At 43.7% G+C, this 24,121-nt stretch overlaps 1 protein-coding gene across 4 annotated transcripts in view; it reads left to right on the top strand.

The window, feature by feature from the left end:
* Window positions 1-24,121, top strand: part of CACNA1A (calcium voltage-gated channel subunit alpha1 A) — a 599,049-nt gene that overhangs the window by 401,102 nt on the left and 173,826 nt on the right. For all 4 annotated transcript variants that reach the window (XM_060240686.1, XM_060240689.1, XM_060240688.1 and 1 more), the window contains exons 18-26: window positions 1,028-1,145; window positions 6,772-6,839; window positions 7,919-8,025; window positions 9,357-10,166; window positions 11,261-11,727; window positions 12,935-13,073; window positions 13,837-13,966; window positions 18,847-18,906; window positions 22,958-23,064. In XM_060240686.1, the coding sequence (XP_060096669.1) occupies window positions 1,028-1,145; window positions 6,772-6,839; window positions 7,919-8,025; window positions 9,357-10,166; window positions 11,261-11,727; window positions 12,935-13,073; window positions 13,837-13,966; window positions 18,847-18,906; window positions 22,958-23,064 (2,006 nt within the window). The remainder of the gene's footprint in view (window positions 1-1,027; window positions 1,146-6,771; window positions 6,840-7,918; window positions 8,026-9,356; window positions 10,167-11,260; window positions 11,728-12,934; window positions 13,074-13,836; window positions 13,967-18,846; window positions 18,907-22,957; window positions 23,065-24,121) is intronic.

The raw sequence follows: 24,121 nt of genomic DNA, 5'->3' as shown, positions 1-24,121 counted from the left end.
TTCTTTAGTAATTTAAATACTGTAATTAAATTTCCTTGAGACTACTTCGATCTCCACTGTTTGAACACACCATTCATAATGGGTGCCACGGGAAGGGAGCCAGTGGGCTCCTAGATCATTAATTCCCCCAGCAGTATGCAAGTGCAGTATATTATCCTTGTGCTACCCAGTCACTGGGTAGCAGGAGATGTGGGCACTAGGTGGAGTTTTAATCGGCAGCAAGGAAGGAAAGCTCTTGGCAAATAATTCTGAAATTAAGCAGCTGGTGACAGTGTATCAATGGAGAAACTGAGGAAGACCATAGACACCTTAGAAGGCCAAACCGGAGCAGGGCTCGTGGGTCAGTTGATTCTGGGGTGGGTGGGGTTTTTTGCCATATTCCCTTGACGCCTTTGTCTGGGAAGCCAGCCCTTTATCTGCTGTACGTGGCAATGGAGATGGTGCCCAGGTGTGACAGCTTCTTCCTCTGAGTGGAATCTGCCAAATGGACCTTGCAAATTGGATTTTATTGTCTCTCTCTGCCCACCCCCTCTGTGGGTCAGATCTTTCCTTTCTAGGCTCACAAGGAAGATCCAGTTATCTTCCTGCATTTCAAATCTCAGTCACCTTCTGGGTGTGAGATTCCAGCAAAATTATGAGATGACCAGTTCATGTCTTCAGCCAGGTTGACCGCTTTTACTTATAAAGCCTTGATAGCTCCATACTAGCTAAATCCATTGGCATGATGGATAATACTTGGAAGCAATTAATTTTCCCCTTACTGTTTGTCTTCTGTGCATACACACACACACACAAATTAAACCATGTGCAAGGTTTGTGCCAAGCCCAGGCCTTAAAATAAAGTACATTTTGTCCACAGATTCCATGAAAAATGTCCAAAAATTCTCGTGATTTTATTAGTTAAAGGTAGCATTACTTTTCTTGTATGAACATTATTGAAGTCCCTTTATAGTATTATCAGGGCTAGTGAATCTATCAACTTTGTGTCTGGTAGCTTAAATTTCTAGTTATGTGTTATGTCTTTTAGATCTTGACTGGTGAAGACTGGAACGCAGTGATGTATGATGGTATCCAATCTCAGGGTGGTGTCAATAAAGGAATGGTGTTCTCAATCTATTTCATTGTACTGACCTTGTTTGGTAACTGTATCCTTTGTTGAAAAGTGCAATTGCTCTTTATGTTTATGGGACTAAACTGTGAACTCTGAGAGGGGAGAAAATTCCTAATAATTATACCAACAGCAGGAACCTGGAAGGCAGATTTCCTCAGTAGTTCTCCTAGCTTAGTTTTTGATTTCGTTGATTGCGACGAGTACCTTGCTCTCTCCCTGTCTCAGTTTAGCAAGTCAAGAAATGCACAGCCTATTCAGTTGACAGGGGGCAGTCCATTGATGTGTACAATCCAGAGATGGTTAGGGATGGGCATGAACCAGGAAAATGTAGTTTGGTTTGTGGTGTGCCCTGTTTGTGAACCACAAAGCATCATGAACATTTAGGTGTTAAATGAACTGGCTCAGTTCATGAGGTTTGTGATTTGTTAGAACAGCCCCCTGAAATGGTAGAGACACCAAACTCATAGGGTTATGAACTATATGACTCTCCTCTCTGTGCCCTCCAAGTTTGGTGAGGATTGGATTTATGGGGTCCGAGTTACAGCCCCCCCAAGAAGGTGACCTAGGAAAGTGCTTTCTGGGGAAATGACAAGTACATGTTCATGAGGTTCAGGAGTGAATAGAATGGACCCTGTGCAAGCTAGGGACATCAAAACTGCAGGAGAACTCCCCCTGATACTCCTCTGCATGCCTGCCAAGTAATGTACAAATTGGACTTAAGTGGTCTGAGTTACCCCTCCCCCCCCAAAAATAAGATGCCACCAGAAAAGTGCTTTGGAGGAAAATGTCATGTGCAGATGCAAAAGTGCAAGCTACACACACCAAAAACAGAGAACCGGTTTGTTTTAAAATTGCTTTTGGAACCTGTTGTTTTGATGTTTGGTAAACATTTTTTTTTTTTTTTTAGTTTCAATAATTTTATTCATCCATTGCAATACATAAAAAACCAAAACAATGATACCACAAACAAATTTACATTACACATACGACAAAAAAATAAAGTACATACCTCCTTAGATATCCTCAAATCATAAACTACTTATTCAACCCCTGTAACAGAATTTATAGGATAAACATTATCCTATAACACCCTTCCTTTATCCGAGTTAAGGTATGACTGTGGCATAAAATTCCCAATATTCAACTTGTTATAACTTTAATTTAAACAATATATTATTATGTTATATTATAACTTTAATTTAAACAGTACTACCGTTATCCAATATACAGAATATAAAGTATTATAATCTTTTATCCTAACCTATTTTTAATTTTTCTCTAACCATATATATACCTTTTCCCATTTTTTTATTGCGTCCTCCTTCAATTTTCCATGTATTGTGTTAACCAATATGTCCGTTTCCATTAACTGCATAATTTTGTAAATTAATTCTTCCCTTTTTGGGGATGTTTTAGATTTCCAATTTTGAGCCAATAACATTCTAGCCGCCGTTACAATGTAAACTACAATGAATTCATCCTCTCTGGGAACCATCCCACGTACTAAGGACAATAACATAAACTCCGGTTTAAGAGGAAAATTAATCTTCAAAATTTCAGTCAAAATTCTATGAATACCTTTCCAGTATTTTTTGGACACCTTACATGTCCACCATAGATGATAGTAGGTTCCAATCTTCACTCCGCATTTCCAACAATTAGGTGGGAAGTCGTGATTAATTTTGTTTATTAAAACCGGTGTAATATGCCACCTGTGAAAGAGTTTGAAAAAATTCTCCCGGTAATTAACCGGTTTTATGATCTTAAAATTATTCCGCCATAACATTGCCCATTGTTCCAACGTTATATTGTATTTTAAATTCGATGACCATTTCACCATTACGTTTTTAACCGATTCGTCCTCCAATTTAATTTGTAGTAAATAATTATAAACCTTCTTTATCGTTTTCCCAGTCTTATCTGTTATTAACTTGTCAAAATCAAAATTTGTTCTCGTGAACCCAACAATTTTATCACAATTATATTTAGCCATAATTTGGGTCATTACCCACCAATCCAGAGTAATTCCACTTTGTTCTAAGTCATCCTTCCTCCTCATTTTATTCTTCTCATCTAATAAATCCGAATATCTTAGAGATTTTTCGGGAGACCACAGTTGTGGACGAATAGATGCCTCCATTGGGGATATCCACCTAGGCGTTTTGTCATAGATTTTCCTTTTTATTTTTGTCCAAGTTAGCAATAAAGACTGACGAATTAAATGATTTTTAAAGTAATTTTGTGGTTTCTTAATATACCACATATTAGCGTGCCAACCGGCTTGTAAATCGGCCCCTTCTATTGCTAACACACGGGTGTTTTCTAACATTACCCAGTCTTTCAACCAACAAATTGAACAAGCAGTATGATAAATCTCAAAATCAGGTAGCCCTAAACCTCCGTTCTCTTTTTTGTCAGCTAGTATTTTCCAGCCTATTCGAGGTTTCTTTCCTTGCCAAACATAATTTCTAGCCAATTGATTTAATTTCTTAAGAAAAGGAGCCCTCATAGCAAAATTCACCGATTGAAACAAAAATAAAACTTTGGGAAGAATATTCATTTTCAGTAATGACACTCTGCCCATAAATGAAAGTTTCAAATTAACCCAACATTTGAATAAAGACTCTATTTCTTTTAATAAAGGAACATAATTATTTTCATAAGTGGCACTGCATTTATCCGAAACAACTATACCTAAATATCTGATTTTTTTCTCTCTTTTAAATCCTGATTTTCTTTCCAAATCCGCAATTGCCTGTGCCGTCATATTTTTGGTTAGCCACTTCGACTTACTTTTATTTATTTTTAAGCCGGCAACCTTCCCATATTCTTCCAAATGATTCAAAACCGTCTCTATTGAGTCCAAAGGATTTTGCAACACAAGAACCATATCATCTGCGTAAGCTAATATTTTATAGTTTTCTCCTTTAACCTTTATCCCCTCAACTTTGTCATCCAACCTAATTGAGTCAATTAAAACTTCAAGAGAAAAAATAAACAGTAAGGGAGAAAGGGGACAACCTTGTCTCGTACCCTTGGTAAGATGGACTTCTTCTGTTAAGTCACCATTAACGATTATCCTAGCAAACTGTTTGTCATATATAGCCCGTATATTTTCAACAAATTTTGCCCCACAATTAGATTTTTCCAAGAGTTCTAACATAAAATTCCATTCTAAATTATCAAAGGCCTTCTCCGCGTCGAGAAATAAAAAGGCTAACTGTTTATCCCTATTAAACTCCGAGTATTCAAAAAAATTAAATAACAGCCTAACATTTGTGTGCATTTGTCTTTTTGGTAAAAATCCAGATTGATCAGTATGTATAGTTTCCCTCAGTACCTGTTTTAATCTACTTGCCAGAATTGACGTAAATATTTTATAATCTGTATTTAATAAAGATATAGGGCGATAGTTTCCAATATTATCAGGGTCTTTCCCAGGCTTGGGGATAAGAGCTACATTACTGTACCTCCACGACTCTGGGATTTTGGCCGAACACCAAACCTCGTCTAATAGATTTTTAAAAGGATCTATTATATTCTCCTTAAAGGTTATGTAATATTCCGGAGGAATACCATCAGGTCCAGGCGCCTTATTACTTTTAATTTTTGTCCAAGCTTCTACTATTTCACACATCGTAATTGGAGCCGTTAAAATTTCTTTCTGTTCATTAGATAATAAAGTCCGGACCCTGTTCTTCAAATAATCTTGTTGTTCAGACTCATGGTTTCCCTGTTTTCTATATAAATTCTTATAGAACTCCTGCACTATTACTTTCATTTCTTCTAAAACCGAGGTATTTTGCCCGTTCTTATCCTTTAACGATTTTATCACTTTTTTCCCTCTTTCCTTCCTGACTTTGTACGCCAGCCACTTACCCGGTTTATTGGCGTTCTTAAAAAAAAAGGCTTTGGAGTAGGCTATCTTTCTTTCTACCTGATCTGAAAAAATTAAATGAACTTTATGTTGGAGATTCCTAATCTCTGTCCTTAACTCCTTTAATGTGGGATTGGTTTTCAGCTGCGATTCTTTAATTTTAATTAATTCCGACCATTTCACCAAATTACTGCTGTCTTCCTTCCACTTTCTAGCACTATAACTGATGACCAGTCCCCTAAAAAAGGCCTTGCTGGTTTCCCAAATAGTAGTATAAGAAACGCCACTCTGGATATTTGTGTGAAAAAAATTTTTCATTTCTTCCTCTATGTATCGGATAAATCTTTTATCCCTCATGAGACTTAGATTCATTCTCCATCCTGACTTCTTTTTAGAGGTACTTAAAGATAACATAATGGGTGAATGGTCGGCGATTGTGGAGGGGAGAATTTCAACTTCTTGCACCGCTTTCATTAATCCCAAAGAAATCCAGGTCGAGTCTATCCTGGACCATGAAGCATGTCTATTTGAGAAGTAGGTATAATCTCTAGTATTAGGATTAAGAGTACGCCAAGCGTCCACTAAGGCGAATTCCTCCACTGTTCTCAGAAAGATTTCAGGGAGAGTATTACCACTTTTGACTTTAGATTTCCTTTTATCTCTTATTGAACTTCTATCTAACTCAGGATTTTCAACCGCATTTAAATCCCCGATTTACCAAACATCGTATAATATATGTATGATGTTTGGTAAACATTTGATTGAATTGAATTGATTGAATTGAGATAGTATGTCTGGAAATGTGTCCATTCATGAACTGCCTCAAACAGCTTGAACGATTGTGGAAAGTTTCTGCCAGTTGACCTGCCATGAACTTCTGTTTGCGAACCGCAAACCGAGAGCCAGTTTGGTGTAACAACAACAACAACAACAAATTTTATTTGTATCCCGCCCTCCCCGCCGGAGCAGGCTCAGGGCGGCTAACAACATGTAGTGGTTAAGTATGTGGACTCTTATCTGAGAGAACCGGGTTTGATTTCCCACTCCTCCACTTGCAGCTTCTGGAAAGGCCTTGGGTCAGCCATAGCTCTCATAGGACTTGTCCCTGATAGGGCAACTTCTGGGAGAGCTTGCTAAGCCCCACCCACCTCACAGGGTGACTGTTGTGGGAGAGGGAAGGTAAAGGAGATTGTGACCACTCTGAGATTCAGAGTAAAGTGCGGGATATAAATCTTCAAAATTCGTTATGAACTTTAGTTCATGAGCCAGTTTATGCCAATCCCTAGAGACAGCGTCTTAGTCAATAATTTTTGTAGAAACTAAAGGGTATTGCAAGGCAGTCTAGCCTTCTTAAATCTTGAAATCATGTGGTCATTGGGGATATCCATTCAGTAATGAGTGTAATAAATGAAAATTGAACTAAAGGGTGTGATGGGTGAATCTAGTGTTTCTCAGGTAAGCAGTGTAGTTTAAGTCATCTGTGACCAGTGTTTCCTCTAAGCTGAGTTAGCTCACAGATTTTTAGCTTCCAGTTCTCAGATTTTTGTCTTAGCTCAGGAAGGATGGCCCCAGAGCACAATAATTTATGCAGTAGCTCACAACTTTAATGCCATTAGCTCACAAAGTAGAATTTTTGCTCACAACACTCTGCGGCTCAGAGGGAACATTGTCTGTGACCCGGTCATATCTTATGGGAAATGCCTGCCAGCATTAGAAAGCTCTTGTCATAGTAAGTGGAATGGTATTAAGTTGCTATTGCTTTGCCTTCACTCTCAATATTCAGACACCTTGCTCAATGTCTTCTTGGCTATCGCTGTGGACAATCTAGCCAATGCACAGGAGCTTACCAAGGTGAGACTTCTTTTCTAGCATAGGGGTCCAGGGGACTGTAGGGATACTTTCTAATGGAATATGATGGTTGAGTGATATTTGTAGGAGATAAGGGAAAGGGATAGTCCGTATTCCTCTTAAATAGGATTGTGAGTGGTGTCCAGTCAGAACAGATATTAGTAACGTCATGCTGGAAGATGTGACTATAACGTATGTTATAGTTCCATAACTGGACAAGTTTAATCAATACCTACTTGTTCTTGTTCTGTAAGGGTATTCCTTGACTGAGGCATATATAAATGTCAGGCTTTCTGAATTGGCACATTTAAAACACTGCAAACCATATGTGGGCTTTCCAGTTTCTGTGCTGGTCGCTGCCATTCCCAGAGTCAGCGCAACTGACAGGCCAAATCAGCAACGACCATGACAGCACCCCATGGTATATGGTGCTTCTTCCTAAGCCTTTTCTCACGTCCTGTTTAGTATTAAAGCCACTGGAGGAAGCTGCTATCTGGGTACATCCTGACTTTCCAGTTTTCATGGAAAGAAATTTCATGTTACCCAGAGAGAGCCGGTTTGGTGTAGTGGTTAAGTGCGCAGACTCTTATCTGGGAGAACTGGGTTTGATTTCCCACTCTGCCACTTGCAGCTGCTGGAATGGCCTTGGGTCAGCCATAGCTCTCACAAGGCAGCTGCTATAAGAGCTCTCTCAGCCCCACCTACCTCACAGAATGTCTGTTGTGGGGGGGGAGGTAAAGGAGATTGTGACCACTCTGAGACTCTGAGATTCAGAGTATAGGATGGGATATAAATCCAATGTCTTCTTCTTCTTCTCTTGTTTTCATTTTACTGCTCCTCTGTTGTAAATATACTCTGCTGCTTACGTAGGAAATTCAGCCCCTTTCCTGACTATGGAAGGAATCAAAGGGACTGGTATGAAAGTGCTCGTTATTGAAGGCCTTCTCCCATGAGCAGTAAGTTGTCCTGTGGTCAAGGGTGTAGGCACAGACTTCTGTTTTGTTAGCCAATAAACGAGCACCAGACTTCTTCAGGATAGATCAAGGCAATGACATCTTATTTGTACTATATGGTTTTCACAGGATGAACAAGAAGAAGAAGAAGCAGCCAATCAGAAACTCGCCCTCCAGAAGGCAAAAGAGGTAGCAGAAGTGAGCCCTTTGTCCGCAGCCAACATGTCGATAGCAGTGTAAGTGCTGTATTGTTTAACCTACATGATCTCTGGGTACTTTCTCACACTGATAGGCAGGCTTGCCTGCAGGTCTTATTCTCAGGTGAGTGGTCCCCAGTCTGGGTGGCAGGGAAAACTTGGGTCCCTGTCAACTTGGATCCCTAGAGAGCCAGTTTGGTGTAGTGGTTAAGTGTGTGGACTCTTATCTGGGAGAACCAGGTTTGATTCCCCACTCCTCCACTTACAGCTGCTGGAATGGCCTTGGGTCAGCCATAGCTCTGCAGGGGTTGTCCTTGAAAGGGCAGCTGCTGTGGGAGCCCTCTCAGCCCCACCCACCTCACAGGGTGTCTGTTGTGGGGGGAGAAGATATAGGAGATTGTAAGCCGCTCTGAGTCTCTGATTCAGAGAGAAGGGCGGGGTATAAATCTGCGATTCTTCTTCTTCTTCTGTGGAGAAAAGTTGATGGTGGTGGGTGGAGTTGGCCTTTGTAATGCTCTAGTTCTAGCCTTCTAAGCAGAGAATGAATGCAATTTCAGTGGTATCACAAGGCACAGCAGGGAGAAGGGAGATGAGACTGTAGAGTGTGGTCCCCACTATTCTAGTCTTTGCCGCTCCTAGCAGAATCACAAAATGGAGGTAGGAGGAATGAAGATCGTATGGCTAATTATCAGCTACTACAGCTTAAGCAGAGGCGATATCTAACATTCCTAGACAGAAACTGAAATGTCAGGGTAATGGAAGAAGTAAGGGGAGGGGTGAGAAGCTAAACCAAGTACAAAGAGACACCTTTAGCCATGGCTGCTCATTTTCAGACTGTTTCTTACTGTGTCCTGACCTCAGCTGGGTCATGGTGACATACAGGCCTCAGATTCAGCAGGAGCTCACAGGAGCACAGCTCCTGAACCTTTCTGAGAGTTTCCCCTCCTCCCTCCCCCCAACCTTGTCCATTGAATAGTAGGTGCAGCTGCATAACAATCCTGGATGAGCTCCACCACCTATTTTTCTCGAAAGCGACCCCTGGTGACATACATCTAGGCTCATGTCAAGCAATAGCAATATCAGATGCAACCCACCACCTGAACTCTGTCCCTAATCTTGCACGCTGCTTCAAGCAGAACCAACTCCATGCAAACTGAGATTTGCATTCTGGAATCTTCTGTAAATTCACAACCTTTTAATTTGTATGTTGCTCTGCTGATACATTCTGGCTGCATCTAGGAGACTGATGTATTGACTGAGTTTAGTTGACCCAATACAGAAATCAGAGATGCAGTGCTGAAAAATTAGAACCTTCTGAGGCTATGGCATTAGGCAGGAATTGCTGTTTCAAGTATCTGCTTTGCTTTCAGCAAAGAACAACAAAAAAACCAGAAAGTTGCCAAATCAGTTTGGGAGCAGCGGACAAGTGAGATGCGGAAACAGAACCTGATGGCGAGTCGGGAAGCACTGTACAATGAGCTGGACCCTGAGGATCGCTGGAAGGTCACTTATGCCCGGCAGATGCGGCCAGACATGAAAACCCACTTAGACCGGCCATTAGTGGTAGATCCTCAGGAGAATCGCAACAATAACACCAACAAGACACGTCCCAATGAACCACCCCTGGACCAACACTTCAGACAGCAGCGGCCTGAGGAATTCCTACGAAAGCCTCCTCGCTATCACGACCGTGCACAGGATCCTCGTGCTTATGAACGCGCCGACTCAGGTAGCTTTGAGCCCCGGCGCCCACGGAGCAGCAGCAAAGAGATTGACTTTGGCCACGAAGGCAGGTGCCATGAGATTGATTATCCCAGCAAGGAGCACAACGCTATCATTGAGCGTAGCTATCATGGTGACTGTGACTCAGAGCGCATCAGAGTACTGGACCCAGATCGCCACCACCGAGGCAGCAAAGAGAGCCGAAGTGGGTCTCCTCGTGCAGGCGATGGTGATCGGGAGCACCGGCGGCATCGTGCTCACCGCCGGACGCCAGATGAGGGAGGTGGCGAGGAGACTGGCAGAAGTGAGCGCCGTCCTCGACACCGTGAAGGGAGCAGGCCTGCACGGGGCGATGTTGATGGAGAACAGCCTGATGGAGAAAAGCGTCGACGGCACCGGCATACTGCACAGTCCACCTATGATACTGATGGCAAGGAGCGCAGGCATCGACGCAGGAAGTGAGTAGAGATAGAGAAAAAGTAGATGATTATTGGAGGCTGCTCTAAAGTTCTCTGGGACATTGTCTCCTCATAGCACCACCAAAGCCCTTCAGAATACTAAGTTGTTTAAGTTTTGTGTAAAGTTAAAACAGTACTGCTCTCCTTTAAGATCCATAAAGAAATTCCTTTGCTGACATGATACCTGGTTAAAGACCTCAATAAGGTTTTTTAAAAAACCCACCCGTGAGGGTGACATTTGTGACCTTCCTTTCTGCAAAGACAGATTTTTGAAAAGAACACCCATCAATCTGATCCATCAATCTAAATTCTCTGTCTGGTATCCCCAGTTCAAGAAAAAAAAATTCTTCTCCCACTATTTTGCTGACCTCTCAAACACCCCTCTAAGAAAAACATTTACCCAAACCCATTTCCAAACCATGCCATCCTTGTATCTTCAGGGTAGATTTCAAAAAATACCTGTAGACCAGCGTCTCTGTTCCAGTGGTACCAATCAGATAGAAGATATTGTTCATTGTATTCTATCCTGTCCATTCTATGGGCCCATTCGAAATAAACTGCTAAATAAATTTCTCACAAAGTTTAAATCAGAAGAGGAATGTATTACATTTTTATTGGCTGATGCCATTCCAGATGTTACCGTTAAGGTGGCTACTTTCATCTTTTTAGCAACAAAAATAAGGAAGAAGATAACCACAGCCACCCATACAAGAATTTTGGCCGAGTTAGTCTCATTCTGTCACGTTGTTTCATTATTTATGTTTTAAATCTTGTTCGTAGTTCTGTATTTTACTATGTTTTTTTAACGTTTTAATTTTTATGGCTAGAAGTAAACTGTATACTTTGGGGGGGGGGGGGTTTGACAGATCAGAAGACTTTTTGCAAATGCATACATAAAATCAGAGGTGAGAATCTCTTTCCTGAAACTGCCACTCTGCTTACTTGAATTGGAACCAGTAGCTCATAAAGGAAGTGAGTGAAATTTATGTCAGTTTCTAAACAGTACAGGCCTCATTGGTGATTATATATATAAAGTGACCAGTAGACCATGTTGTGTTGATCTGTAATACCCCTTTTTTTCTTACATACTGCAGAGAAAACCAAGGCTCTAGCCTTCCACCTGGACCAAACCTGTCTACTACACGGCCAATCCAACAAGATATGGGACGCATAGAGCCCCCAGTGGCTGAGGATATAGACAACATGAAGAACAATAAGCTGGCAACCAGTGAAACCTCAGATCCTCACCCCATCAGCCACCCTCAGACTTTTACCAAAGGAGGTAGTCACCCAAACTCTACACCAAGCCACAACTCTCAAGACCTACCTGTTCCTTTAGACCAGCCACTCCCTAACTTTCAGAATTCTGCCATTCGTCGGGTGCCCAATAACCTGGGTAATCCATCCAACCCAGGACCCACTAAGAACCCTGAGAACAGCCTCATCGTTACCAACCCCACCACCCAGAACAATCCATCCCAAACTGCTAAGAAACCAGAGCACACCGCAGTGGAGATCCCGCCCACTTTTCCACCACCTATCAACAATGCTATCATGCAAGGTGAGTATGAAGTACACTGCATCTTTAGACCTAGATAGCTGAAGTCGGGTGAAGACTTTGTTTCATTTAAGGAGACAGTGGGAACTACAAGTAATGGATAGGATCATGGGAACAAAGAGTTGGAAGGATAGACCAAGCATGAATCATAAAAATGCCCACTTGGGGGAAGAACTAAATTCTGTCCACCTTTTTTAACTCTGTAGCTATGCTACAGCAGGTTATTTTATATCCAAGCCAATAGTACAGTTCATTGAAGCTCTGTGTGAGCCCTTATGATTCTTAGTATGCCTTTCCCTTGGATGTGGATTGTGTGGGTATGTATTTGCATGCCCCCTTTGGTGTCTGAATGCATTTATTGATATGTCTGTAAATTCTTGGGGTCCTGCTGGTATGCAGGATCCTTTTGGATGAGAGTATAGGTATTTGTCACAGCAGCCTGAGAATATGGCTGTTGCCATACAGTGAGGATGAACACGCCCTCGATGTTGCACTCTATACCTGACAGATACCAAATAAATGTGGTACCTTTATTAAACGGGTTGTACTCTGGGTTGTAAGTGCCCTTGAGCCTTTTGTGGAAAGACAGCAGATAAATAGAGTAGATAAGTGAATTTGGGACTCTGTGGCCGTTTTCCCACAGAGCTTACCTCGGAGCAACGTCCCTCTTCACCGCACAGCGTCTGCGCGGATTTCCCACCAACTGCTGCGCACAACCAGGAAGAGCCGCGGCTTTTGCGTCGCAGATGTAAACTGGTTTTTAGCGGTTTCCATTTGCGACGCAAAAGGTCGGGAACTTCCTGGTTCCTCGGAGCAGTTGGTGGGAAATCCGCGCAGACGCTGCACGGTGAAGAGGGACGTTGCTCCGAGGTAAGCTCAGTGGGGAAACGGCCTGTGTTTGTATAGACATATGCCAGTATGCCAATCCGATCACTCCCCACCTATGTATATCCCTACATAGTATTCTTCTGATAGATCCCTAAACAACAAATAGTCCAAGTGGCATTTCATGAGCCAGAACCCACTTCATTGGACTTCTCCCTGGGATGGAACTCCTGAAATGGATCAACTGCAACAGAACCAGGCCATTCTGCAGCTCAACACAAGCTTCACCTTATCTGGCATAGGCTGAATCTTTACTAAGTAGGTACAGGAAGAAATAACACTTTGAGGCTGACCACGGTCTCTTTGTACTTCTCCTGCTTGCCAGTGAATAAAAATGCCAATCCCGAGCCTCTGCCCAAAAAGGAGGAAGAGAAAAAGGAAGAAGAAGACGATGACGGAGGAGAGAATGGGCCCAAGCCCATGCCGCCATACAGCTCTATGTTCATCCTTTCCACCACTAATCCGTGAGTGTTTGCTGAGCTTTGCAGGATCAGAACAATATGGATACCATATCCCACATAGCATTGAAATAAGAATATGGTTAATCAACTGAGTCATTCCATGTTCGTGATTTGATTCAAAGAAGTGCCTCTTGATATTGCAAAGGCTGGATTTTTGGAAAACTGATTGGCTGGGTCCAGACCGGCACTTTAAGCTGACACAGGGACGGCTCGCAGATGGGTCAACAAATCAAATCCAGACACACACATCTGCCTTCTGTCCCGCTCCTGGTATCCCTTACCAGGTAGCAACTTTTGCGGACACTTCCCTGGACCTATATATATTGCTTCCAAGTGCATAGGTGCATGGGCACACATGCACATGACCAATAAATGAATGGGGGGAAAACCCCAAACCAAGCTACAGGGATTGTGTGTGACAGCGCCAGGTGCGTCCCATGTGGGATGCAGGCACTTTGCAGGGAAGTGTGTGGACAGGTTGCCGCTGCTCCATTTTGTGCCAGCCTGATTTGGGACACCTCCTGCTGGTCTGGGCCCAGTCGTGGTGGCCTGTTTGTATGCATGTGAACTTGTACAGAGAAGGAAGGGTGTCATGCTGGTGGGGTCCACAGGTTTGATCCAGATCAGTGCTAGGAGATACTAGGAAGATTGGCATATGATCCAGAACCCAAGACTGGTGATGGATGGTAGCCAAAAGATACCTGATACAACGGGGGAAAGGTGCCCGTCGGCCTTAATAAAGCACGCCTTTGCATATTTGCCGTAGATTCCGAAGGCTGTGCCATTACATCGTCAATCTGCGTTACTTTGAGATCTCCATCCTGATGGTGATTGCCATGAGCAGCATTGCACTCGCTGCTGAAGATCCTGTGCAGCCAAGCGCTCCCCGAAACAATGTAAGTTTGAGCTACATAGCCTCCTCTTCTATGAATCTCCACCGAAACTGTTCTTTGGCTTCCTAGCTATGGAGGTAAAGCTTCAGATTCTGAAACAGACATACCTATTTATATTTGCGGTAACTTGTTTCAAATTGACTCTCAAAAAGGTCAAAGGATTTGAAATCTAATACCAGATGTTCCTTGGGGTGACAATTCCCAACTGAGCTGGATCCAAGCTTCATGGAGAGGCATCTAGCTGTTTCTTCTCCCTCCCTCCGATGGCCCCTTCTTCGGCATTTGGCGGATGACTTCCAGCTGGTACTGGATTTAGCATGTTGGAGGGGTGCCTGGCTGCTTTCTGCCCTCCCTCTTAGGTATAGTCAGTTCTGAAATGCCTCACATTTCAAAGGGGATAGAATATGCCCCTGTGGATATTTAAAACATTTCACCCCAGGCTGGTCCAAAATATCCCAGAGGGACACTCATAGATAATTGCAAAGGAAGCAAGTGTGCTTCTCAGTGGTGGCATTGCCACGGCAGTCCCTGTTTACTTCATGATCTCGTCAGCTGGCATAATCCCGGAGGGAAGCTGAACAGTGTCTCCGTAAAGAGGGCTGGAAGGCCTTCACAAACTACTTCATCACAACAGACCAGAGAGTTCTGGGGGGAGAAAACGGGATCTTGCTTTGAACTTTTGGTGTCTTTCACTTCTAGGCCAAATTACCCAAGAAAATAAAGGAATAATGATCAATTCTCCTCTATGTGTGTTTCAGTTCAAGATAGCCACAGAGCAAGGGGGGTGGAGGGAATCAGACTGTGATCTAGGTGAAGGATAGTTTACACTTCCCCTTAATATCTTCTCCCAGCTGCTGTTTCCCCATGGAAGGATTTGAGCCAACCACTGGCCTTCTGAGAATCTTTAACAAAAGTGATTTGGGGATGGATTGTTCTTCCCAGGCTGCTTCCACACCAGGGTGATTTTCCATGGTGCTTTGGTTGCTGATGCAATTCCGTGTGAAATAGCCCTTACAGTGGAGATTCCAGACAGCCCAGTGTCATCTGTTTTCTTCTCCTTTTTAGTGGTGGTTTCCCCTTCATGGCTGAAAGCCCCTGCCCATGTTATCACATGACTGTCAGAATTCTCCACACTGTATAGACAATAACACAATACCTTAAAAAAAAAAATTAAATTCCATGTATTTGTAAACCTCTTGGACAATTCTTCCCCACCTCCCTTAAAGGCTGACTGAATTATGGGTGATTATCTTCTGCTTTAAAAAAAAGACCACGAGTAATGCTGGATAGGAGTAACACAATACCATTAACAACCTTTTTTTAAAAAATTGTATTTGCAGAACCTCTGACAATCCCCTTCCCTCTGTCCACAAAGCAAACGATTACCTGGTTTAGTGTAGTGGTTAAGTGTGCGGACTCTTATCTGGGAGAACCGGGTTTGATTCCCCACTCCTCCACTTGCATCTACTAGCATGGCCTTGGGTCAGCCATAGCTCTGGCAGAGGTTGTCCTTGAAAGGGCCCTCTCCAGCCCCACCCATCTCACAGGGTGACTGTTGTGGGGGAGGAAGGTAAAGGAGATTGTGAGCTGCTCTGAGACTCTTCGGAGTGGAGGGTGAGATATAAATCCAATATCTTCATCTACTTCACAGGGTGACTGTTGTGGGGGAGGAAGGTAAAGGAGATGGTGAGCCCCTCTGAGACTCTTCGGAGTGGAGGGCGGGATATAAATCCAATATCTTCATCTACCTCACAGGGTGACTGTTGTGGGGGAGGAAGGTAAAGGAGATTGTGAGCCGCTCTGAGACTCTTCAGAGTGGAGGGCAGGATATAAATCCAATATCTTCATCTACCTCACAGGGTGACTGTTGTGGGGGAGGAAGGTAAAGGAGATTGTGAGCCGCTCTGAGACTCTTCGGAGTGGAGGGCGGGATATAAATCCAATATCTTCATCTACCTCACAGGGTGTCTGTTGTGGGGGAGGAAGGGAAAGGAGATTGTGAGCCGCTCTGAGACTCTTCGGAGTGGAGGGCGGGATATAAATCCAATATCTTCATCTACCTCACAGGGGGTCTGTTGTGGGGGAGGAAGGGAAAGGAGATTGTGAGCCGCTCTGAGACTCTTCGGAGTGGAGGGCGGGATATAAATCCAATATCTTCTTCTTCTTCTTCTACCTTCTGTTGATTGTTGCCAGGGACTGGCCCCTGGTGGTCATCAACAAATGAAAAGAGTGACTAGCACTTCACTGAAGTTCTGCAATTCTGCTCTTCCCCCTCCAGACACAAAAAACTGCGCTGCTCCTATGGATAGCATCCAGCCCAGGAAATAGCATTTTTTGCAGGTTTAAAATAAAGAAAATGTGTGTGAAAAGAATAGGCTCTTAATGGTCTGTACACAAACAGAGGATGGTGTCATGTAGAAACATGAAAAAAGTTCCAGTCGAGTGGCAGAAACATGAAAAATCCTTGATGTGGAAGCAGTCCTCCTAATTCCATAATCTTATCCATAAAATTACAGTCTATTCCAGGAGCAGTTGGGGATGCTATGGAAGTAGACAGAAATACACAAAAAGCCTCTTTCCTTTCACAGAAAGGCAGCTGGGTTTAAATAGGTTAAGAGAGAGGCAATGGCAGAAAAGGGGGGGGGGGGGATAAATCATGGCCAGACTCTGCAAGCAGCTTACACTGCACTTTCTTTTTCAAGAGCTTTGCTGGGCAGATTTGGTGTAAAACCCCCAAGGAAAAAATGAGTGAAATAATTAGAGCAGTATCCCCACCAGGGATGGGTAGGAAGGAGGGCTGATTGATACTCTACGTTTCTGTACTGCAGGCACTAATAAAAGAAACCTTTGTGCTAGGATTAGGGTTGAAATAATAAAATACATCCTGATCACTAAAGGATCCTAAATCCATTTAATAGATGAACGGAAGGATCATAGGACCCAGAACAGCATCCAGCTTCCACACCTCCTAGCTGGAATAATTCACCCCAAGGAGACATCGTCCTCTCTGCAGTGTAGGCAATGCTGCAAAGTTGATTGCTCACTCAGAGCACAGCTGTAGTGTCCCGTGTGGCAGCATTGAATGGTTTTGTAACCTTGCCAATAATTGTAGGAAATGAAACAAAATTCGAGGATAAAAGTTATAGAAAAAGTGTACAAAATCCTTCAAGTTTTGGATAAGTTTGGGGGGTATTTTCTGTACTGCCAGTAAAGGGGTCGGCTGGTTGGATAATGTGTTAGCAAATCTGGAGGTAAGTTGATATGTTAAATTTATTTTTATTTATTTTTTTTAAATGATGAATTATGTGACTGTGATCAGTGAATTGTTCATTCCACGATTCATGAGCTCCATGGCACTCTCTCTTCTTTGTGAGAGCCTGCTCCTGCTCAAACCTCAAGAACATCGCACTTCCTTTTGTGTCCCCAGTCCCCAAAAAGAACTTTCCTGGGACCAAACTGAAAAAGCTTCATCTCTTGCTTTCAACCACTTACAGTCCAATATTCATCCCATTCCTAACACCATCAACAATCAAGGGATGAGCCGGAGCAGCCATGGAGATAGATTACAGCAATCAGGTTATTTGCACTAGCTTTACAATGAGAACTCTATCATGTTGATGGTACTAGGGTTAGATATTCAAAATTCTAACCTAAAGTGACGAGCAGGAAAACTCTCCATTGTGATATTAAAACATCTCACAACAGGTAGAAGAAGAGTGACCAGAATGCCCTATAGCAGGGGTGTCAAACTCAGGAGGGCCAGATCTGACACAAATGGGACTTTGTGGGGCTGGGTCATGTGTGCCATAAAACGTTGTTTGTTGTTTGTAAACAACAAACAAACAACAACAACAACATAAAACGTAATGTGAGGTAACAGAGATATGAACTTTATAAAGGACACAGAGAAACACCGTTAAAGAGATTATGTTTTAACTTAAAATAAAATACATGCTTAAAACTCTTGCAAAGAAAACATCAAGAAAAAGCACAAGTATCACAGCAGAAATTAAAAATATAAAATGTTCTGAGCCTGGGGAACAATGAAATGGCTTTGCAAGCTTCTCCCCTGCTCTCCCAAGCATCTCAGATTGGCAATGGCTCTCCATTCCCCTTTGGCTGTGGTGCCCAGGTTAGAGTACTCACTAGGTCAGGTCCATTCAGCAGAGACAAGCTGGCTCAAAGCATCAACCCTTTATTTGCAGAGACACAACTCTGGGAAGCATGAGCTTCAATCATCTATATAAGAATATAATAGACTCTAACTTTATTATATAGGAACATTGAAAGTGAAACTGATCTCCACTCTGTTGAAACACATTGCAGCATAGACAATGTTGCAAGGGAAATGTGCGAAGGATTTTCCATTAATATCTCTGGACCCTATTCATCTGGGCACAGAGACCTTACTGGAAAATCCATTCCACATTTTCCTTGCAGCTTTACTTCCGGCTGTAGCCTGCAAAGACAAGGCAGAAAAGTCAGGGAACGGAAAGAGCAGGGAACTTTGTCAGCCTCGAAGCTTCAAATGGTGATAACAGGAGGGGAAGAAAAGAGCCCCACAGACCTGGTTTAAGGCCTGGGTGGGCCAGTTCTGGCCCATAAGCCAGATGTTTGACACCCCTGACCTTCAGTGATGTTGGGATAGCTTATAGGGCCTTTTCTCTTCTACTTGTTTGCTGGAGGTTTTTTTCTTTGAGTGCTGCCATTTGAAATTGATTTATGCATAGATTTTGCTCCCATCATTGTGGCCTCAGCTCAGAAGTAAACGTCTGGCTGGGCCACAAATTTGATTTGGGTTTCTGTCTCCAAAGGTGGTGGTGAGGCCTGAACTGGCTTGTCTGTACACTGTTACTGTATCTATACTTCTTTCCTCTCTATAGGTTCTCCGTTACTTTGACTATGTCTTTACAGGTGTCTTCACCTTTGAAATGGTTGTTAAGGTTAGTAATTGGTGGGGCTGGAGCTTGGGCTTGTCATCCCAGGGAACTGTGGTAGAGAACGTGGTTCGCTTACCTTGATGTGGAACAGAACAATTCAAGCCGCAGGAGCATGTGTAGCCAGGGCTGAATTGGAGCCAAATATTCATCGGCAAACATTGTGAGAGCAAAAGTAGCATTTGGGATCATAAGAAATATCTCCCCCTTCCCAAGAAAACCATTTGTTGACAGCTGTTCGCCATCTCTCCCTGTTGCTCCTTCGGTGCCGTTTGCTTTGTTCTCATTGCATGGTACTGCTCAGTAGGCTTGCCAAGTCCAATTCAAGAAATATCTGGGGACTTTGGGGGTGGAGCCAGGAGACTTTGGGGGTGGAGTCAGGAGACATTGGGGGTGGAGCCAAGATCAAGGCTGTGACAAGCATAATTTACCTCCAAAGGGAGTTCTGGCCATCACATTTAAAGGGACGGCACACCTTTTCAATTCCTTCCTTCCTTCCATAGGAAATAATGAAGCATAGGGGCACCTTCTTTTGGGGCTCATAGAATTGGACCCCCTGGTCCAATCTTTTGGAAACTTGGGGGGTATTTTGGGGAGAGGCACTAGATGCTATACTGAAAATTTGGTGCCTCTACCCCAAAAAACAGCCCCCCCAGAGCCCCAGATACCCTTAGATCAATTCTCCATTATTTTCTATGGGAATAAATCTCCATAGGGAATAACAGAGTTCCCAGCAGACATTTCCCTCCCTTCCCCCCGCTTTCTGACAACCCTGAAGTGGGGAGAGGGCCTCCAAACGGGGGATCCCCTGCCCCCACCTGGGGATTGGCAACCCTACTCCTCAGTTAGGGATCACATTGGGAGAGTCATGGTTTTGTAAAGCTCTACAGCTCATCGGATTTGGCTGCATGGCCGACCCACTGAAGGCAAACAAAGCTTCATTGCCCTCAGTCTGAGAGGGGAGAGAAGGCTTCTGCATCACAGTACCAAAGGGGGCCTAGTTTCTTTGCAGCCCAGGATGGGATGGGGATGTGTTCCTTCACAGCTAGCAAATACTTCTGTGTCCTTTTCAGGGCTGGTGCATGGGAGTAGGCAAACGAGGCAATTGCCTAGGGCACCAGCTCCCAGCAGGGGTGGGGGGCGGGCACCCCTCCCCACTCTCACCTGCCCTAGGCAATTGCCGAGTTTGCCTACTCCCATGCACCAGCCGTGAAAAGGGCACGGAAGTATTTGCTAGCTTGCTTCCCGTCCTCAGCGCCCTTTGAACTCACAGAGTGCTGGGGAGGGGAAGCGCCGAGTGTTCTTTCTGGGCTCTGAGGGGTCAGAGGAGTTCCCCCGGCCCCTCAACGCCCAGAAAGAACAGTGCTTCCAGTCCTCAGCACCCTTTGAACTTGGTGAGCGCTGGGGAGAGGAAGCACCAAATGCCCAGTGTGATGAGGTCACTTTTGGGTGACATTATCACGCAAAGCACATGCACAATAATTTTTTCCTGGGGGGTGCGCATTGGGATTCTGCCTCGGGCGGTGGAACCCCACGCGACAGGGCTGGCCCTTTTAGCCCTTCCCTTTGAAGGGGCTACCAAAATGTTCATAAAAATCCACTTCCCTTTTCAGCTCAGCCCTAGGCTGAAGTACAAACATGGCTGGTGTGTTGCCTGCACAGCTGTGAGGCAGATCTGATTATCCAGCCGCTAACTGAAAGTCTGTCCTCACATGCAAAGCAAAATGAAGAATGCTCCGTTTCCCATTAGCAGAGTTTTATTTTTGTTTTGTTTTTTAATAAGAACGCACAGGAATGCAGTTCCAGCTGGCTTGGTGTGAGGGGTGTGTGGCCTAATATGCAAATGAGTTCCTGCTGGGCTTTTTCTACAAAAAAAGCCCTGTTCAAAACAATGTGGCCATCAGGAGGTGTGGCCTAATATGCAAATGAGTTTCTTTTTGGCTCTTTCTACAAAAAAAGCCCTGCCCAATAGTAAGGTGTGAGGTGTCATGATCAGCTGAGCCCAGGCTTAACACACCTCTGCAGGAAATAGAAACAAGTCCTTAAATGTTTACCGCAGAAGCCGCTTTCCCCTTCTTGCCCAGTTCTTATCTCTTTCTCCTTCTGAGTAATCCATACAGGCAGGGTTGATTTTTCTTTACTAACATGGGTCCTTTGGCATAATTCAAAGAGGAGAGTTGTTATGGTGATGATTTGCTTTGCATATAGATTGGTTTGTAGCCAGCCCCTTCTCCTCATCAAAAACATACATTGAAAATTATGAGTGCTGATTCAAATGCACATAAATTTAGGGTCAAAACAGATGAAGCACGGGGAAGATTCAAGACTGGATGTTCCCAACATCTTATAAAAGTAAAATTACACTTATATAGCAGCCATATGGGAAGTGGGGAAGAAGTTTAAGCCATTCACTTCTGTACATTTTCATAAATCGTAATTGGACTCTCCGCGCTGTTGCAGGCCTTTAAAGAAAACTGAAATTGCTCAGATCAGCAGGACTTGATACCCAAAATGGATTGCCCCCCAAGGTCGGAATAAAGAGTCAAGCACAATGCATTGGAATAAAATTGGGCCACTTTATTAACTAACAGCATAAACAGCAAGGGTACCCCACCAGCGGCCTGGCCAGGGCTAGGGGTCACCGCGACCGCTCCCCTGCCATTAACGGGTGAGAGACCCAGCCCCCCAGCCAGAGCTGAGCGACTCAGCTTCCTCCAGGCAGGCCCAGCAGGGAGGCACGCACCAGAGGGCCCCAAACCCAGACGCACATCTCGCCAGAAAGGCACCCTCTAGCCGAGCCTCCTGGACAGTCTGCAATCTCCAAACCCGGGTCTTCAAACCCCAGGTTGTTCATGCCAGACCCCAAATTCCCCAAAAGGGGGATGCTTCGCAGTCCTCCCCTAGCCGCATAGTGTCCTAAACCCCAAAAACCTGCCAACTAAAGTGACCAACTATTTAAAGGCACCTTCCCTGAGCCAATTCCACAATCCACTGCACTGCTATGCAGGGTAGGCGAAAAACACACCCAGCAACAGCCAACTGAGGTGAACGTGGAGCTAGCTGTTAAAGCGGCTAGCCCCGCCCCTCACATTGCGCGCCCAAATGGGCGACTTCTGACTCTTCCCTCCCAGGGAGGCAAACAGCGCAGAAGCAGCCTAGCAGCTACACTGCAGGCTGCAAGCTTTTGAATGTCTGTAAATACTGTCTCTTTTCTGTTAGTTACCATGATGGTTGATCTATGCCCTTACCAAAATTCATTAATAAGGGGGATATATATATATATATATCTAAGTTATTGACAGTCCCAAATGTAAATTGTTTCTTTTGACTTCCCGCAGCCTGTGCTGTCTCGTGTGCATTGCACTTGCTTGTATGTGTGATTGATACCAACACTATAGCACCTGATAGTTTAATGCAATAGTTTAAACATATTTTCCTGGAAGTAAGTCTCAGTATAAATCAATGAAACTTAGTTCTGGATAAACATGGTGAGGATTGAGTTACAAAGGCATTAGATTTTTTTTTTTTTTAATTATGGAAAACCAATGATACTTTGAGGGTCACTTCACTGATTAGAGATATGTCTCCACATTCTGAGGTTGCCAAGCATTTTTCCATATTATTGTATATATACGTATCTCCAAATATTACAGAAAACACAGGTGATAACATGGTAAAAATGCCAGGGCCTATCTCTTACTGAAACCTGTATATTTCCCCCAATAATGCAAATAGCAGTTCCATGGGACAGTTCGAAGTCAGCAACGTTGTGATGAAGAAAAGGATTAAACATCCCTCCCCCACATCATGCTCCTGAGCCAAAGGGAGCCCTAGTATTTTATTTATTTTTATTTATTTAGAATTTATATCCCGCCCTTCCCACGAATGGCTCAGGGAGGCTTCCAATAATGAATAGTATGGCTGCTGTTCACTTTTAGAGACCTTGGAAGGATCCAGTCACTCGTCCTCTGATATCAAGCCTGGCCTTGAAGGTTGTGGTAACCCAAACAATGCACAGTGCCTCAAGTGTGTAACTTTATTTTGGTTGTTTCTGCAGATGATAGACTTAGGACTGGTTCTTCATCAAGGTGCCTATTTCCGGGACCTGTGGAACATTCTGGATTTCATTGTGGTCAGTGGAGCACTGGTGGCATTTGCCTTCACGTGAGTTTCATTAGGAAGTCATAATGCTTGCCTTTACTTCTTTCTCCAAAAAGCACAGCATCTTTCACTAGAAAGATCTCTTTCATGAAGCTTGCTGCATGATGGGTTGTACTACTAGATTTCAGCACATAGGCAACTTGGTTCCACTGCCTCTTGCCTTGTCTTTGTTTCTCAGTGCCTCTTGAAGACTTTATAGAGCATGGAGACTTCAAATGTCCTCCCTTCTGGCTTGGGAAACTCCTTGCATGCGGAGCTTCTCCCAAGGGCCAAGCAGAGGAATGGCAGACTGTCCCTCTTAATCTTCATGAATGTTCAGGGTTGTGGTACACTCAGCCAATTATTCCATGCTGAATGGTCCACAACAAAAATCTGCTCCTATTTCGCCCTAAGAAATCACATCGGTAGAAGTCAGACTTTCAGGATATGGTGCTTCCTTGGCAAAAACAAGACCGGCAAAGCCAATAATTCTCACCAGCAAGGAATGATGCTTTTATACTGGCAAGGGTAGCTGATGAAATATAGCCCTAGTTGACATTGGTTCATTTTCTTGCAATTAGTCATTGACAGTAGCATGAGTAGCTGCTGAAGTTTACGCTCCTCCCATATCTATTCCTAGATTGTCCTAGATTAACATTCTTCTTCAGGGTGCATTTGTAACCCAGATACAGTGAAATATGTTGCAACAAAGTACGTTAAGTTCAAAATGAGTATTAAACTGTGACAAGCCCGCAACGCAAAATGGACACATGAACATATGAAGCTGCCGTGTATGGCATCAGAGCATTGGTTTATCATGGTCAGTACTGCGTATTCTGGCTGGTAGAAGCTCTCCAGGGTCACAAGTGGTAGTTTTTCAGCATCACCTGCTTCTTGATTCTTCTAACTGGAGGACTGAGCATGGGACCTTCTGCATGTAAGGTCCACTCTACCACTTTGATACTCTACCACTTTGTCTGGCTTGAGGTTCTCTTTCCCACATCAAAATTATTGGTGTGTGGTTCAGTTGGGTATACGGTATACAGATGTAATCATATATATGCAGCATTATTAAAGATGT

The sequence above is a fragment of the Heteronotia binoei genome, chromosome 5 (assembly GCF_032191835.1).
Source record: "Heteronotia binoei isolate CCM8104 ecotype False Entrance Well chromosome 5, APGP_CSIRO_Hbin_v1, whole genome shotgun sequence".
Taxonomy (NCBI): Eukaryota; Metazoa; Chordata; class Lepidosauria; order Squamata; family Gekkonidae; genus Heteronotia; species Heteronotia binoei.
This window is presented reverse-complemented; position numbering and strand designations above follow the sequence as displayed.